Genomic DNA, 14,139 nt, shown 5'->3' on the forward strand with positions numbered 1-14,139 from the left:
GCTATCTGGCACATTAGTAGGTGCTTAATAAATGCCTGCTGAATGGAACTAAAGAAAGCAATGGAAGGGGAAAAAAAGGCAGTCCAGAGCTTTCTCTTCCAACTAAGATCTACTTAAGGTAACAGGTCCTTTCTTTCCTTTGGAGCCCTTATTCTGGAATTTGGGTATAGCTTCTCTCCAGAGGGCTCATGCTTTCACAGTTTTCTTCACCATCACCATCACACGGTTTTTTCATTAAGTTCCCATGTCTCCCTGTGGCCACCAAAACACAGAGTTCCAGCATTCTAGGAGCCTTTACTCTAAAGCTTAACTTAATGATGCACCTGATTTGCAAACCCTGCATTGACCATTGCTTAGAGGTAGAAGAAATTCTGTGCTTCTTTCGGTGTACCTGGGAGGAAGGAAAGTGATGGAAGCTTCTATGCTCAGCTGAGCGTTCAGCCATCCTCCCAAATGGGCCGCCTGAATACCTGAAGAGAGTTCATTCCCCTACTGCTTCTGTGGAAGGAAGAAAGGCAGGAAACAAGCATTTGTATAGTGCTTACTATATGCCAGGCACTTTGCCAATATTACTATCTCCCTTAATTCTCACAACAACCCTGGGAGGTAGGTACCATTATAATACCAATATAGCGATTATATAATCCCTCTTTTGCAGTTGAGAAACCTGAAGCAAACAGAAGTTAAGTGACTTGCTCAAGGTCTCACTGTTTATGAGTGTCTGAGGCTAAATTTGAACTCGGGTCTTCCTGACTTCAGGTCTAGCACTCATACCACTTAACTCCCTAGTGGGGTATAATTTACTCTGAAGAGGAAAGAGAAGTCAGGAATGTGAACATTTTGGTGCCAAAAGGCCTATGGGAGTTTGTATTTTGTCATAAGAAAGAATACTTTCTCCTTTTGGAAAGAAATTCCATTCAAGCTCAAATCCCAAATAAAATTTCCTGGAAGCTTCATCTCAGAGAACTAACAGAAGATACATATTTTTTAACCTAGCTAAAAAGCTTGCTCCATGATCCCTAGTCATAGCTTTGTGTGATTTCCATCCTAAAGAGGACTGATTCTTCTTGGAAGATACCTTGTCCAGCTCTGGCTTCCCTTGGCCTTTTCTGAGCTCTCTGCAGGTTTTTTCCCATGGCTTATATCAGCAGACTTGGAGTTTAAGGAAGGGAGGTCATTTGAATGCCCTGAAAGTAGTCAAAGGACTCTCTCTACCCTCTGCTTGTTGATGTTTATACATTTATGCCTTATACCTCACTTGTTTGGCGTAGCGGACTAATGAGGCCAAAGTTGTGGGGTGTTCAGACTTCAGGAAGTAGCAGTGAACATCACATATATGGGGAGGGGCAGAAGGTGGCAGGTGGCGGGAAGCACTTGGTGCCATAGACTCAGCCATCTCCTCAGGAGGGAAACAGGAAGGTTGGATGAAAAATGAGAATAACTCATAGAATCATAGGCACCATAGAAAGAACCTCAGAAGGCATGTTATCTAATCCTCTTCCCTATAATGGAATCCCATCTGTAATGCCCCCTTGGGATCATCTGCCCCTTACCCAATATCTCTCGTGATGAGAAACTTACTACCTTCAAAGATGTTTTGGACAGCTCTCACAGTTAGGAAATTCATCTTCATATTGAACCCAAGTCCTTCCTAGAATAACTTTATTAGTTCTGTTCATTAATTATATTAAGCAACATAAGTCTCCTGCATGGGACAAAGTGAAAGAAAATCGATTCGAGTATTTGAAGGCATGATGTATGCCTAAGTTGCTCGACTCGTTAATGCTTACTAGAAAAACAAAAACATGCCGCTTAACTGCAGTTGACCACATCATTGCCAGAGATATGGGTGTTGTCTCTTAAGTGAGAAAATGACAGCCATAGAGATGCTGAGAATGGGACATGGAGTGGATCTTAGATGATTTCTGCTTTTGTGTTTTAATTGGGGTCTAGAAGAAATGGTGAATTCCCTTCATTTAGTCATAGAAAAGGAAATAAACCAAAATCAACAAGATCCTTTGGTTGTTTGCATTCACTGTAGAACATTGGCTCTTTTGAAAAAGTGAGTCTTGAAGGAATATGAAATTCATTAAGTTTAATTAAGCAACTGAAATGTTAAATTGTCTTATCAGTATTTACCAGCTCATGGATATGAGTTCGTATGTTGCTAGAATGGTGGTTTTCATATTCTTTAACCCTACATTTTCTTTACTTTATTCATCAACTGATTCTTTTATTGATTTTAAACAACATTCTTCCCCAAAACACCTCTCCATCCCACCCACCTCATTGATTGGCTCCAAAATAGCATGCTTTCTACAACTCTGTCTTTAATACTTCAATTGAAAAGGAGCTCACAGCCTCAGAAGAAAGTCTTTTCTATTTCTGGATAACTCTAATTGTGAGGAAATTCTTCCTTGTATTGGGTCAAGATCTGCCTTCCTTTAAATTCTAACTGTTAATCCTCGTTCTGCCCTCTGTGTCCCAGTAGAATAAGCCTAATTTCCCTTCTCTATGATAGCCTTTTAAGTATGGACTGTTCCATGTTTGGGGCTGGTTATAGGTGAGTAGGGAGACATCTTTTCTCTCCCTTAAGTTGATCACTGACTTGTTTCCTATATATCCTTTCTCTTTGGTTCTTTTTCCTTCCCACTGAGTGTAAGTCTGATGTGTATCCTTCTGGCTGAACACATTGGATGCTGCTATTAAATGTTAATAAGCAGCTGGATTGAAGGGGTATCAAAGCTCTCTGTGCATCTTTTCTTCCTTCCCTCCCGCCCCGGGCCGCCACCTAGAATCTGATCACAAGGGGTAACACCTATAAATACATGCTTTACATATCCCTCTCTTTCCACATGAACACAGGAGACTGGGACCTCCCTCCCCATCTCCTGAAATAATCCTCCTATGTTTCATGTGTTTTATGCAGGGGAAAAAGAAGAAGAGGAAAAGGGACAAGCAGCCAGGAGAGACTAATGGTAAGTTAAATTAATTAATCCCGAGGAAAGGGGGGCACGGCAAGGACTTCACTTTTATGTCAGGCTTGTATCTGGGGGAGACAGGAGAAATCCAAGGCCAGGGCATTGTTGAGTAACCCATCCATAGCTAGCCTTTTTGTTTATGCATTTTAATTAATTGCTTCACGACTGCCCTTTTAAAGCTTTTAAAACATTCATTTTTTTTTTTTTGCATGAAAAGCATATTGTGATTCTAGTGGAATGTGTTTTTAAATAACTGCAAAGCCATTAACAGCAGAGCTGTAGTCATGCCTATGCGTGGTTTATAAAGTTTGCTAATTTTGTGCGTGTCTGTGGGGGGTGGGGGGCAGCTGGGAGGGGGCCAGGCTTGGGCGGGCCCATGTGTGTGAGTGTTGGACATTCCTTTGGGCTGTACCCGAATGTTCTGATGCATGCCTTTACAGTGGTAAATTGCACCCATTTTAAATTAAGGAGGTTTGTCATTCTCTAGAGGAAATTAGAAATACTGCATAGGCAATCTCAGAGCCCACTTGGAGAAGCTAGCCCTTTACAAACAAACATTTTTTGAAGACTTTGTATAATTTGTTCTTTTTTTTCAGAACACAGCGAATGTTTCCTAAATCCTTGCCTTTCACTTCCTCCGATTACAGGTGCTAATGTCATTTTGAGTCATTAAAGTAGTTGATAAAATGTTTTTTACTTTTTCTTACCATTATAGTTTTATTAACATTAAACATGTATGACATTGAACATTCTTAAGAAATGACCATCCACATGTTTTGATGTGTTTTGGTAGCAGTTTTTTCCGTTGTTTTTTGTTTTGTTTTTTTGTTTTTTGTTTTTAATTTAATTTAACTCTGGTTTTATTTTTTCATAACAGTTGTTTAAACATTGAAAGTGCTTTAGAGTTGAACTAACTGTGCAAATTGAATATGCAGTATTTCTTTAAAGAGACTGGTAAAGAATGGAAGGAATTCTGTAATAAACCTCCTTAATCTAATGGCATTTTTTGCATTGCTCCCACTAAGTTTTCTCATGCAAGCATGCATCCGCAGTATGATTTTTTTGTTCTTTTTTTTTTCTTTTATTTTCTTTTTTCTTTTTCTTCTTTTGCTTTGCTGCTTAGCTTACAAATTGCAGTTCACTAGCTTTCACTGACTCAGTGCCTGCTTCATGCTGCTCTTACTTTCTGGCTAATACTAACAGTCCATTCCGCACAGTCTGTTTATTCTTTTCCATTCCTATCTTAATATTAATAAAACTGAACAACAGGAAAACAAAAGTTGAATGTTCCAAAAGCTGCAATATCCCAATACAATCTATTTTTTCTTTCTTTATTTCTTTCTTTTTTCATTGGTTTAATTTTGTTTGACTTTTTTTTTTTTAAACTATTAAAACTCTTGAGTGTAAGAAAAAAAGCATGTTAAGGACCTTAATTCCTCCCCCTCGCTTTCTTTTCTTATTCTTCTTTGGGTTTTTTTTGTTGTTGTTGTTGTTTTTTTAAATTAAAAAAAATTGGAAAATAAAATCAAAAGAGGAAATATCATAAAAATGAAAGTTATCTAGTGACTGATGTCCCCTTATCTGTTTGACCTTATATAAGACAGTCCTTGAAGAAGGGATACTGCAGCTTTATTTGCAACAGCTAATTACAAGTTGAAATAAGAATGTAATTTTCACTTTTTTAATTAAAAAAAAACTTTTAAAAAACGAAAGTGAATATTTTGCAATTAGTAACCAGGTCATTGATTTATTCCCTTTTTTATTTTTATTTTTTTCTTATTTTTATCTTTCTCTTTTTCCCCTCCCCTCTGTTTCTCTTTCTCTCTCTCTTCTCTCTCTTTCTCTCTTTCCCTCCCTCCCTCCCTGCTCGCTTCTTTCTTGAACTCATTCAGACCTGAGCGCTCCTAAGAAATGCCGAGCGCGCTTTGGCCTTGATCAACAGAATAACTGGTGCGGTCCCTGCAGGTGTGTATAGTTTCCCCAGATTCGCTGTGGCTGGTTTTCAGCTGGTTTATTTGGTACTTTCCCCCTTTTCTGCCCTGTTGCTTTGTAGCTCTGTGTTGTGATCTTAGGAGACACAAGGGAGTGGGGGCACTGCCATCTGATCGTCTCTGTGAGGGAGTCTGCTTGTTCTCCTTGCTGCTGCTAGCCAAAATAAATGCCACTGTCAAACAGCATCATCTCTACTTCTCTCGTGTCAGGGACAGCAAAGACCAGTCTCTCTCCCTTTCCCAAGGAATGTGTTTCATGCCATCGGAATGTTTCCAATACACTTCCCTACTACAGCGTAGAGCGAGCCTCAGTGACTTGGATGTTAACACTGACCTAAATAGAAGCAAATAATGTCACTTTTTTTCCCCTTCTCTCTCTTTCTCTCTCTTTTTGTTTTTTAAATTTTTTTGTTTTTTTTTTTGACTCATGGAAGTCTTTTCTTTTCATGTCCTTGGTGAGGGGAGACTACCAAATAAAACTCAGGTGATTGAAAAGAAAAAAAAACTTTAGCTAAGACTTCACATCCAAATGAGCACGATCCACCATTGTGTTGTATTTTTTGTGTTTACCTTATGCTAACAGATGCAAATACTCCAAAGAAGTGTCGGGCATTGTTCGGGCTTGACCGACAGACTTTATGGTGCAAACCATGCAGGTATATTACTACCATTAGGCCTCTGGGAAAATCAAAGCCTTCTGTCCTTCTAGAGCATTAGTGTGAAAACGTATTTTATCCCCTCCCCACCTGTTTCCCCATCCCCACTAGCATCAATGGCTAATAATCCACGTCCTTCCAAATTTCTTGCTAATTTAATGCCATTACCATTCTCCCACCCTCCTTTCTCTCTTTCTCTTTTTCTCTTTTTCTCAATAACATCTCCCTGGTGGTAGAACTGGGAACAGTCAGACCTTGATGTGCAAAGACTGGCATCTGTCCTTTCACTCTTAGAGAGTTGGCATTTTGCAGCTGACCAACCCCTAAGAATCCTGAGGGGGGATATACAGAAGATGTATATATCCACCATTTCCAAGGGTTCTCAAGGATCTACAGCTATGGCATACCAGAAAGGTTCTGGGACAGGTTTTTGGTATTTTTAAAAAATGCATTGTTCATTGATATATATTTACTCACTCTGGATTTTTATTAGCTGACATTTTTATGGAGCTGAAGGGAATTGTGGCATTGAATGGTGTGCACCTGCTAAGGAGCTATAAATTTGTGAGCCATAGGCTAAGAGACACTGCAGCATTTGACAGTCCTGCAGAATAATTTTTGGTGCCAAAAGGAATCAGAGAGCACAGAGAATTCCAAATTAAACACCCATGTTCTGCTGCAGGTTTACATCAAACCTGTTATTCCATGGTACTTCATTATAGGTACTTCTTTCTTGGTGGAGGGATACCAACTAGTTCTTGTCTCATTTCCTTTCCTTAATGACCACATTTGGTTAAATTTGTTGTTTCTTTGTTCTGATACAAGCAGTCTTTGAATTTGGAATATTATGATGGTAGGTATTTCAACTCCCGAACACTCTCTCTCTCTGTTTGTAGTGCCTTCCTTGTCACCTTTCCCTCTTGTCCATGCCTTTACCATGTGCTTCATGTTGTTTAGACCCTAGATCAGATGTCCATCACATTATGTGCATGCCCACAACTCCCTTGTTTTCTTTCTCTGAACAAGCAGGAGCAGATTGGTAGCATTGTAAATTGCAGGGAGAGAAAAGAGAAAGCTGACATGTGGTGACTTACATGCCTGCAAAGATGGGCCTTCTCTGCCCATTGGATGAGTTTAGGACCTTGAGACATATAGGTGGCAGAGTGATTTGAAGGACCATTTGTGCTAGATGTCAACTTCAAGAAAAAGAATTTTTAAAAAAATTACCCATTATCTGCTTTCGTTGGCTTTAAAAGCCCCAAACTGTTACTGCTGGCTCCACTTTTCTATGTGGTAGCAAATGATTTCTTCTTGCAATGGCAGAGAAGGTTGCCTAGCTTTCCCCCAGTATGTCCCATGCCAACAGGTACTTTGTCTACTCTGCTAGGCAGCTGATTGGTACCAAACTTTGTATTCTTAGTGAGGTCAGTGAGCAAGGAATTTTGTTCTGTGACTTACTGTCTGTCAAGACTAAATTATTCAAAGCTTTATGTGATCAGAAAAGGGCTTTAATTTCTTTGTAAAAGGTGTCAAGTCTGACACCAATTCTGTGTACTATCAAAAAAGGGGAAAAAAAACCCAACTGGTAAGGTTCTGGCTTGTGGGGTTGGAGAGGGTAGTTTTGTAAAGACCTTTTTATTGGGAAATCAGTGCTGCAGATTAGATTTGGTGTGATATTTTTGCTGTTAATGTTGACCAAGGAAGGCACCCATCCCTTTTTGAGCTGAGGCTTTTACAGCTTTACTTTGAAGTGAGCGGAGTGGACAGCAGTGGGGCAGGGTGGGAGTCTTTTTCTAAAGCAAGTGTCTGGAACTAGATTAAAATATAATTGAGAAATATTTAAGAAGATAGGTAAAATACAGTAAAAACATGGATAATATTAAGATATGGTTTTCTAAGTCAATATGCAGCCTGTAAAGATGCTAATGTTTAGTGGCCATGTTTCTATTTGAGATTGACCACCATGACTCTAAAGTATGCCATGGTTTTTAAGTACTTATTGACTTTTTCTGTTGTGATTTTTTAAGCCATTGTATAGCTAGCTAGCTTCATGCTTTAGAATTGTGATTTTTCTGGAGTATAGTTTTGAGGGTGAAGACTATCATGCGAGAAACTCTATAATTATAGTACCATCAGAGAGTTGGCCATCACCATTATTACAGGTGATAGGTTTCAGCCAAACCCTCACCTTTATCCATAGTTTTTACCCTGGCAACAGCACAATCATCACTTCTCAAGCTGTTACTGTTATTCTTGGTGAGCCCTTCTCAGTGCATTTTCTGTTACCAAGTTGCCTTTCCAAAGAGAATTAATCAGAAATAACCCTGAATTAGCCTTCAGAATAAAGGTGTAAAGTTAAAATGGATTTTGAAGAGTTTTGAACTAGTTATTGTAGAAAGGAGTGCACTATGAGTTTAGGGATGGGTATTAGCAATAGGGAGAGATACATGACTTCTCACTCATACAGTTCTCTTACTTTTAACTTTGTCTTGACTGTGTCTGTCTACTGAACAAATCAGACAAAGTGTTTTTTTTTTCTTTCAAAGAAAATTAGTGATAAAACTTGGTTTTTTGACTCTTCAGAAATGTGAATACATTTTGATTGCTTTCACTCAGTCATTGTCTATTACCAACATTCCTCATCATTCTCTGTCCTCCAGATCCCATATTCAGAATTTTCCCCTGAACCGCGCCCCCTCCCCCCATAAGATACAAAATTTGACATCACAGTTAGGATTGTTTTGGGAAATGGGGGTGGGGGAGAGGGAGAAATTAGAAATGACATTAGCAAATCAGGACTCCTTGTTTTAAGTAATGGCTTTCTCATTTCAGTTGACCTTAGGGGATTTTTTTTAACAAGGTTCTGTTTTGAGCCCACCAAGTTGTTTTTTCATGTTTTAACTGTGCCCTAATATAGCATGGTATGCTGCCTGAAGTGATTTCCCCTTGTTCTCAATGTCCTTCCCTCTCTTCGCTCCTTCTTTCTTCCTCATTCTTACTTGTTTTCTCATTGTTTTCTCTTTGTTTTTTTTTTTCTCTCCTAATTCCTCTTCACATTTGTAAAATGCATGAACATCTTAGTTTTCCAGCATGTTTTGATCTGCAGGCTAAGGTGGTTTAAACCCCCTAATAGGTTAACCTATTTATCTTGCTCTCTGGAACTTGAGCAGAACCTTAGTGCAGTGCAGGGCCTAGAGGGAAAGAATCATATTAAATTTAGGATAAAGGGGAAGATGATACAGATTGGACTCCCTGGCCTCTTGAGTTCCTTACATTCTGGAGAGAACTGACCTACCATGAAGCCAGTGAAATTGATTGGTCCCAGTCTCTATGAGGCAGGCTAGACGTAAGCATGCTTCTCTCTCTCTCCCGCCATCCTGCTCAGTCCACACAATGTATACACTGGAAAGGGGAGGGGGTATGACCAGGGTTCTGTGGGGAAGATTTGAGTGAAGAATTTAGCCTCCTTTGGATTCCAAGATTAGTCTGGCAGGAGTTGACTCAACTGCTTTGTGGTATTTTCATTGCTGGAGGTAGACATGGTTCAGTTGTATTGAGACTGGAGCTTTAGTTATTAGGCTTTTGCAGTATCTTAGGCATACTTTGAATTTATGAATTTGGACAAATTATATATACATATATATCTTAAGCATTTTTATAGACTATGTACCAGTGGGAATGATCCCTGGATCATTTTTCCCACCAGCTGTATTCCTACCAAACTCAAGTTGATGGGTGAGACCCTTTTAGTCATATACCTGATGTCTTCGTTCGGCTGCTCTCACATTGTCCTTGGATGATAGGCAAGAAAGATTCTGAAATTCTCATTTCTCTTCCTTATATATTGGGTACCAGTCGAGAAGGGGCAGTTTATATTTTTGGTATGGGTCAAACTCTTTCTGGCAAAAATCTGTGTGAACAAAAAGTCCCTGCGGTTGCTCCTCTGCAGTCCTTCCTTTGGTTATTATTACTGTGATTTTGTGTTATATCCTCTACTTCCTGAGACGGATTCCTGTATTAGCATATTAATTATGTGTCATGGATCAACAACACCTCCATGAATAATCTCCCTTTTCCACTTCTCCCCTCCCTGACCACCCGAACCAAATAAATAAATAAATACAAGTTAAAGATAAAAGTAAAATACAATTAAAAAATTTTAAGGCAAGTCTCAACTTAATATAATCCACAACCTGCAGGCCATACAACCAGTTATTCTTGTTACTTTGGATCATTTTGATCATTTTCTGTTTTTTCTTATTCTACCCCTCCCTTCCCCTTTTTATTCCTATTCTACCTATTTTGGTGGTTTTGTTTTTAGTTTTTGGTTTTTGGTTTGGTTTGATTTGATTTGTTTGAGTTTTCATTTTTTTCCTTCTCACCTGGCTCTGACCTTTCTTGATTTGGTGCGGTTCTTAACAGAGAAACCTGAAAGCTATTTTCAGTATTTTCAGCTCTTACAGCCTCTTGGCGATGGTGTTCCAAAGCCTTTAAATCTCTCACTTAAAGCAGCCTTCAGCTGTATGGGCTAAAAAGCCAGCTTTTTAAAAGTTTGAGATTGATATGAGGTACCTAGGGAAGGATATCTTTCTCATTCTCTCTCTCTCTCTTTCTCTCTCTCTCTTTTTCTCTTTTCTCTCTCTCTTTTTTTTTTTTTTAAGGAACAAAAATAATTAATGAGGGTGGGCTTGGGAGGAGCAGGGAGGGCAAGGGAGATTAAAGGAGAAAGGGGTCAGCCTCTCATTTCAGTCTAATTGGGAAGAAATTTGTACCTGACAGGTGGCTGCCACAGTATCTGTGGTTTACCTGAATCTGCCCAAAGTTGAACTTAGTAGAAGTAAGGTAGGGGTGGGGTGACAGGGGTGGAAGGGGGAGCAGTGGGCTCTCTTATGATTACTTTTCCTTGTTAGGCCCAGCTGGCTTAGAGAATTTAGTTAGTTCGGCACACCCAGAGCATCTTTTAAAAAGTGTTTTCCTCTTGCCAGGTGTGCTGATTCATCAGGGCATCAGTTAGGGGACTTGTGCTCTGCTCTGTACATTAGATAACTCTCTCCCTTGGCATCTTTGCCCTTTATTTACAGATAACTCTCTCCCCCTGTTTCTAGGAGAAAAAAAAAGTGCGTTCGCTACATACAAGGTGAAGGCAGCTGCCTCAGTCCACCCTCTTCAGATGGAAGCTTATTAGACTCCCCTCCTTCTTCTCCTAACATGCTAGGCTCCCCTACCAGAGACTCCAAACCACAGACTGAACAAACCCAACCTCTCTCGCTTACATTGAAACCCGACTCCCTGGCCCACCTCACGATGATGCCGCCGCCGCCGCCCTCTCTCCTCTTGGCTGAGAGTGCCCACAGCAAGCCCAGCGCTTTGGCTGTCTCCGCTGCCCACTGTCAGAATGGGGCCCTGGATCTGCCGCCTTCCACTTTACAGCCATCAGCTGCCCCCTCATCGTCTCTAGCACAGCCGTCAACATCTTCCTTACATTCCCACAATTCTTTGGCCGGGACCCAGCCCCAGCCACTCTCCCTTGTAACCAAGTCTTTAGAATAGCTTTAGCTTTGCAAACCCTGGTTTTTGTTTGTTTTCCTTTTTGTTTTCATTTCTTCTTTTTTTGACGATTTTTTTGTCTTTTTTTTTTTAATCTTGTGCCACATGGCTACATTAGTTGATGTTTATCGAGTTCATTGGTCAATATTTGACCCATTCTTATTTCAATTTCTCCTTTTAAATATGTAGATGAGAGAGAAACCTCATGATTCTACCAAAATTTTTATCAACAGCTGTTTAAAGTCTTTGTAGCGTTTAAAAAAATATATATATATACATAACTGTTATGTAGTTCTGATAGCTTAGTTTTAAAGACTGATTTAAAAAGACAAAAAGAAGCAATTTTGAAGCAGCCCTTTGCAGAAGGCGTTGGTTCTTTATTATTTGTATTAAATACGAGCTTGCGAACCAATCATTTTACATCTCGTTTTTAAACCATAAGGGCACAATGAATGCAGTGCCATGACTTTTTTTTTCTGTGTGAAACAACTTTTCTTGTGATGTTGTTATTGTTTAAATGTACAGAAACAAAGGGTTAAAATGTGTTAATATACCTTGTTCCATGGTGTTGTTCTTTTGGGGTGGGGGGTGGGGAGGGAGGGGACGTTACTCACCAATTACCGGTATCACAACGCTATTGGACCAGTAGTATTTATTGCTTTAGAGACTGCTTGTTGTACCTGTATGTTGTCCCTTTTAAAATATGTTTTCCTTTTTCTTGAACCATTGTATAAAGTTTTTCCCCCCTTAGTGTAAGCATCTTATATATAACAACTCATTTGTACAAGGTTTTTAAGTTTATATATATAAAATGTGTATATATATATTTTTTGGGTTTTGACTTTTGTTTTGTTTTCTCTTTGCTGTATGAAACACAGTTGCCACCAAATGGACATTTATAGATGCATTAAAGGATCAATAGTGTAAAGAAATTGCTTTGAAAGCCATTACATTAAATAAGACTTGAAAATTAGCGAGGGAATTTTAGCGGCGCTGTTTGAGAAACAGCGGGAGCGTTGGTGTCTCCCCTCTGGACCTACAGTTGAATGGCCTGCAACATTAGGACTGTGGACTGTGTACAAATTTTTACGTGCCAAAATTCTCAGTGACTTTTAACTTTCTCCCTGTTTTTAATGCTGTAATTTTTGTTCATCATGTTTTGCTGTGATGTTACATAGGTAGTATGTGTGTAGTTTTAATGTCACCTATAACAAGATGTGTTTGGTAGCAGATTGTCCAGAAAGCATTTAAAATGAAGAGGTATAAACCCTTAAGGGCCAAAATTCTGTATATTAGATTACACATAAAGGGAAAAAAAAAAAACAGGCTGCCACTTCTATGTTAAACTGACTACATAAAGGCAGGTAGCAAACTTTAAAAAAGAAAAACAAAACAAAAAAAAACAAAAAAAAAAAACCTAGGCATGTTGATGTTGCAAAATGCTGTATAAAGCTGAGAACTGTTCATTCAGTGCCATTGTAGTTGACATGAAGCGATTGTAAAACTGTCTCCAATTTTTCTCTGGTTTATTAAGATGCTAACTATAACATTTTTTGTGAATACTTTGAATGTTTCCTAACAGTTGTGATGTTACTGTTCCGTTTTATGCTCTTATTCTGATTTCATTTTTAATGGTTTTGACGCCATTTTTGTAATGAATACATGTTCATGCTGTACAGTATCTGTAGCATGCAGTTCTGGATTAATAAAAGCAACTTAGTATGTGCAGATAACGACTTGTCACTTGCTTCTCTGAGTGAGTTTTCCTGCTGTCAGTCCACTACAGTAATTTGTTAAATGTCTACTGTGTGCCAAGCAATGTGCTAGTTGATAGGTATAAGAAGATAAAAATGGAAAGTTTCTGCCATCAAGGAACTTAAAAGTAACTTGTTTTACTATCACCCAGAGACAGTTATTCCCAAGTTGATATCCAAAGCCTTCAGGTTGGTGGGGACTCAGATAGCAGAGGTCAGTCTTTGAGGCCCTATCAGAAGACCTTGATTTTTTTCATTTCTTGCCCACTAACCCATCCTGTGCTGTTTTCAGGTAGTCCCATTGTATGACACCAACTGCTAACTGCACTGTTTATACTGAGGTTGATAGAAGAAAGGGAAAAAAAACCTTCCCCTGCCCCCACCACCATTTCAGTGGATTCTTGTAAGCCTGTTCTACTGGCATCAGAAATGGAAAATCCTGTAAACAAAAGTCGGCATGGTATAATAGAACCTTTGTCACTTTCCTGGCCATAACTAGAAGTAACTCTGAGATCTTGGATGACTTCCTCATAGTGGGGTGGGGAGGAAAGAGAGCAAAACTAGATCTGACTCCTGTTAAAGGGATTTATTGCCCCCATAAGGACCTCAGAAGTCACCATTTCTAAAAGTTAGCATCACTGCAAAGATTGGCATTTGCCCTAGTAGAAAGTCTCTACGAACACACTCAGGCTAATTACCTGGTTGTAATCTGAGTACTCACAGTACAACACGGCGGGGGGGTGGTTTTGTTTTATTCCTTTTTTATTTTTAAATCAGATCTTGTACTATGGCCATGAAGGTAGGGAGAACCTCTGGAGGAGGGGTCATAGAACATGAAGTCATTGACCTTTGGGAATGCTATCTCTTGCTTCTGGTCTCATCTGAGAACCAGAGCAAGGGGAGAGGCCAGAATTCACCAGCCATCAACAAAGGGCTGCAATAATTTGTATTTTCCCATATTTAAGTGTCATTCACTTCTTGTCCCAAAATAAAGCTTACAGATGTTTATACTGCCCATTCCTTGGCCTATGAATACTCCCCTTAAATTACATTGTCTTCTTTCTAACAAAGTACATGATATTTCAATTGAAGAGTCAATACATTTTGTGATAACCCTTTTTGGTGGCTCCAGGCCCTCCAGGTGACCCTCTAAAATAATATAATGGTATCTTGTTATAGAAATGAATCTGCTGGGGGACTCCCCCGCCCC

General features: G+C 39.3%; 1 protein-coding gene across 34 annotated transcripts in view; it reads left to right on the top strand.

Annotated features, from left to right (window-relative positions):
* TCF7L2 (transcription factor 7 like 2) overlaps positions 1 to 12,908 on the top strand; it is a 460,229-nt gene extending 447,321 nt beyond the window's left edge. For 8 of the 34 annotated variants that reach the window (XM_069098962.1, XM_069098963.1, XM_069098965.1 and 5 more), the window contains 4 exons: positions 2,930 to 2,978; positions 3,578 to 3,628; positions 4,874 to 4,946; positions 10,734 to 12,908. In XM_069098962.1, the coding sequence (XP_068955063.1) occupies positions 2,930 to 2,978; positions 3,578 to 3,628; positions 4,874 to 4,946; positions 10,734 to 11,178 (618 nt within the window). In that variant the 3' untranslated portion in view covers positions 11,179 to 12,908. Of the gene's footprint in view, positions 1 to 2,929; positions 2,979 to 3,577; positions 3,629 to 4,873; positions 4,947 to 5,555; positions 5,629 to 10,733 lie in introns of all 34 variants that reach the window. The other 26 variants (XM_069098967.1, XM_069098971.1, XM_069098976.1 and 23 more) reach the window with 6 other exon arrangements.
* The last annotated feature ends 1,231 nt before the right edge of the window (positions 12,909 to 14,139 follow it).

Source organism: Petaurus breviceps, unplaced genomic scaffold (assembly GCF_028583685.1).
Source record: "Petaurus breviceps papuanus isolate PSGF00001 unplaced genomic scaffold, PetGlider_PUasm1.0 37, whole genome shotgun sequence".
In the NCBI taxonomy this organism is placed as follows: domain Eukaryota; kingdom Metazoa; phylum Chordata; class Mammalia; order Diprotodontia; family Petauridae; genus Petaurus; species Petaurus breviceps.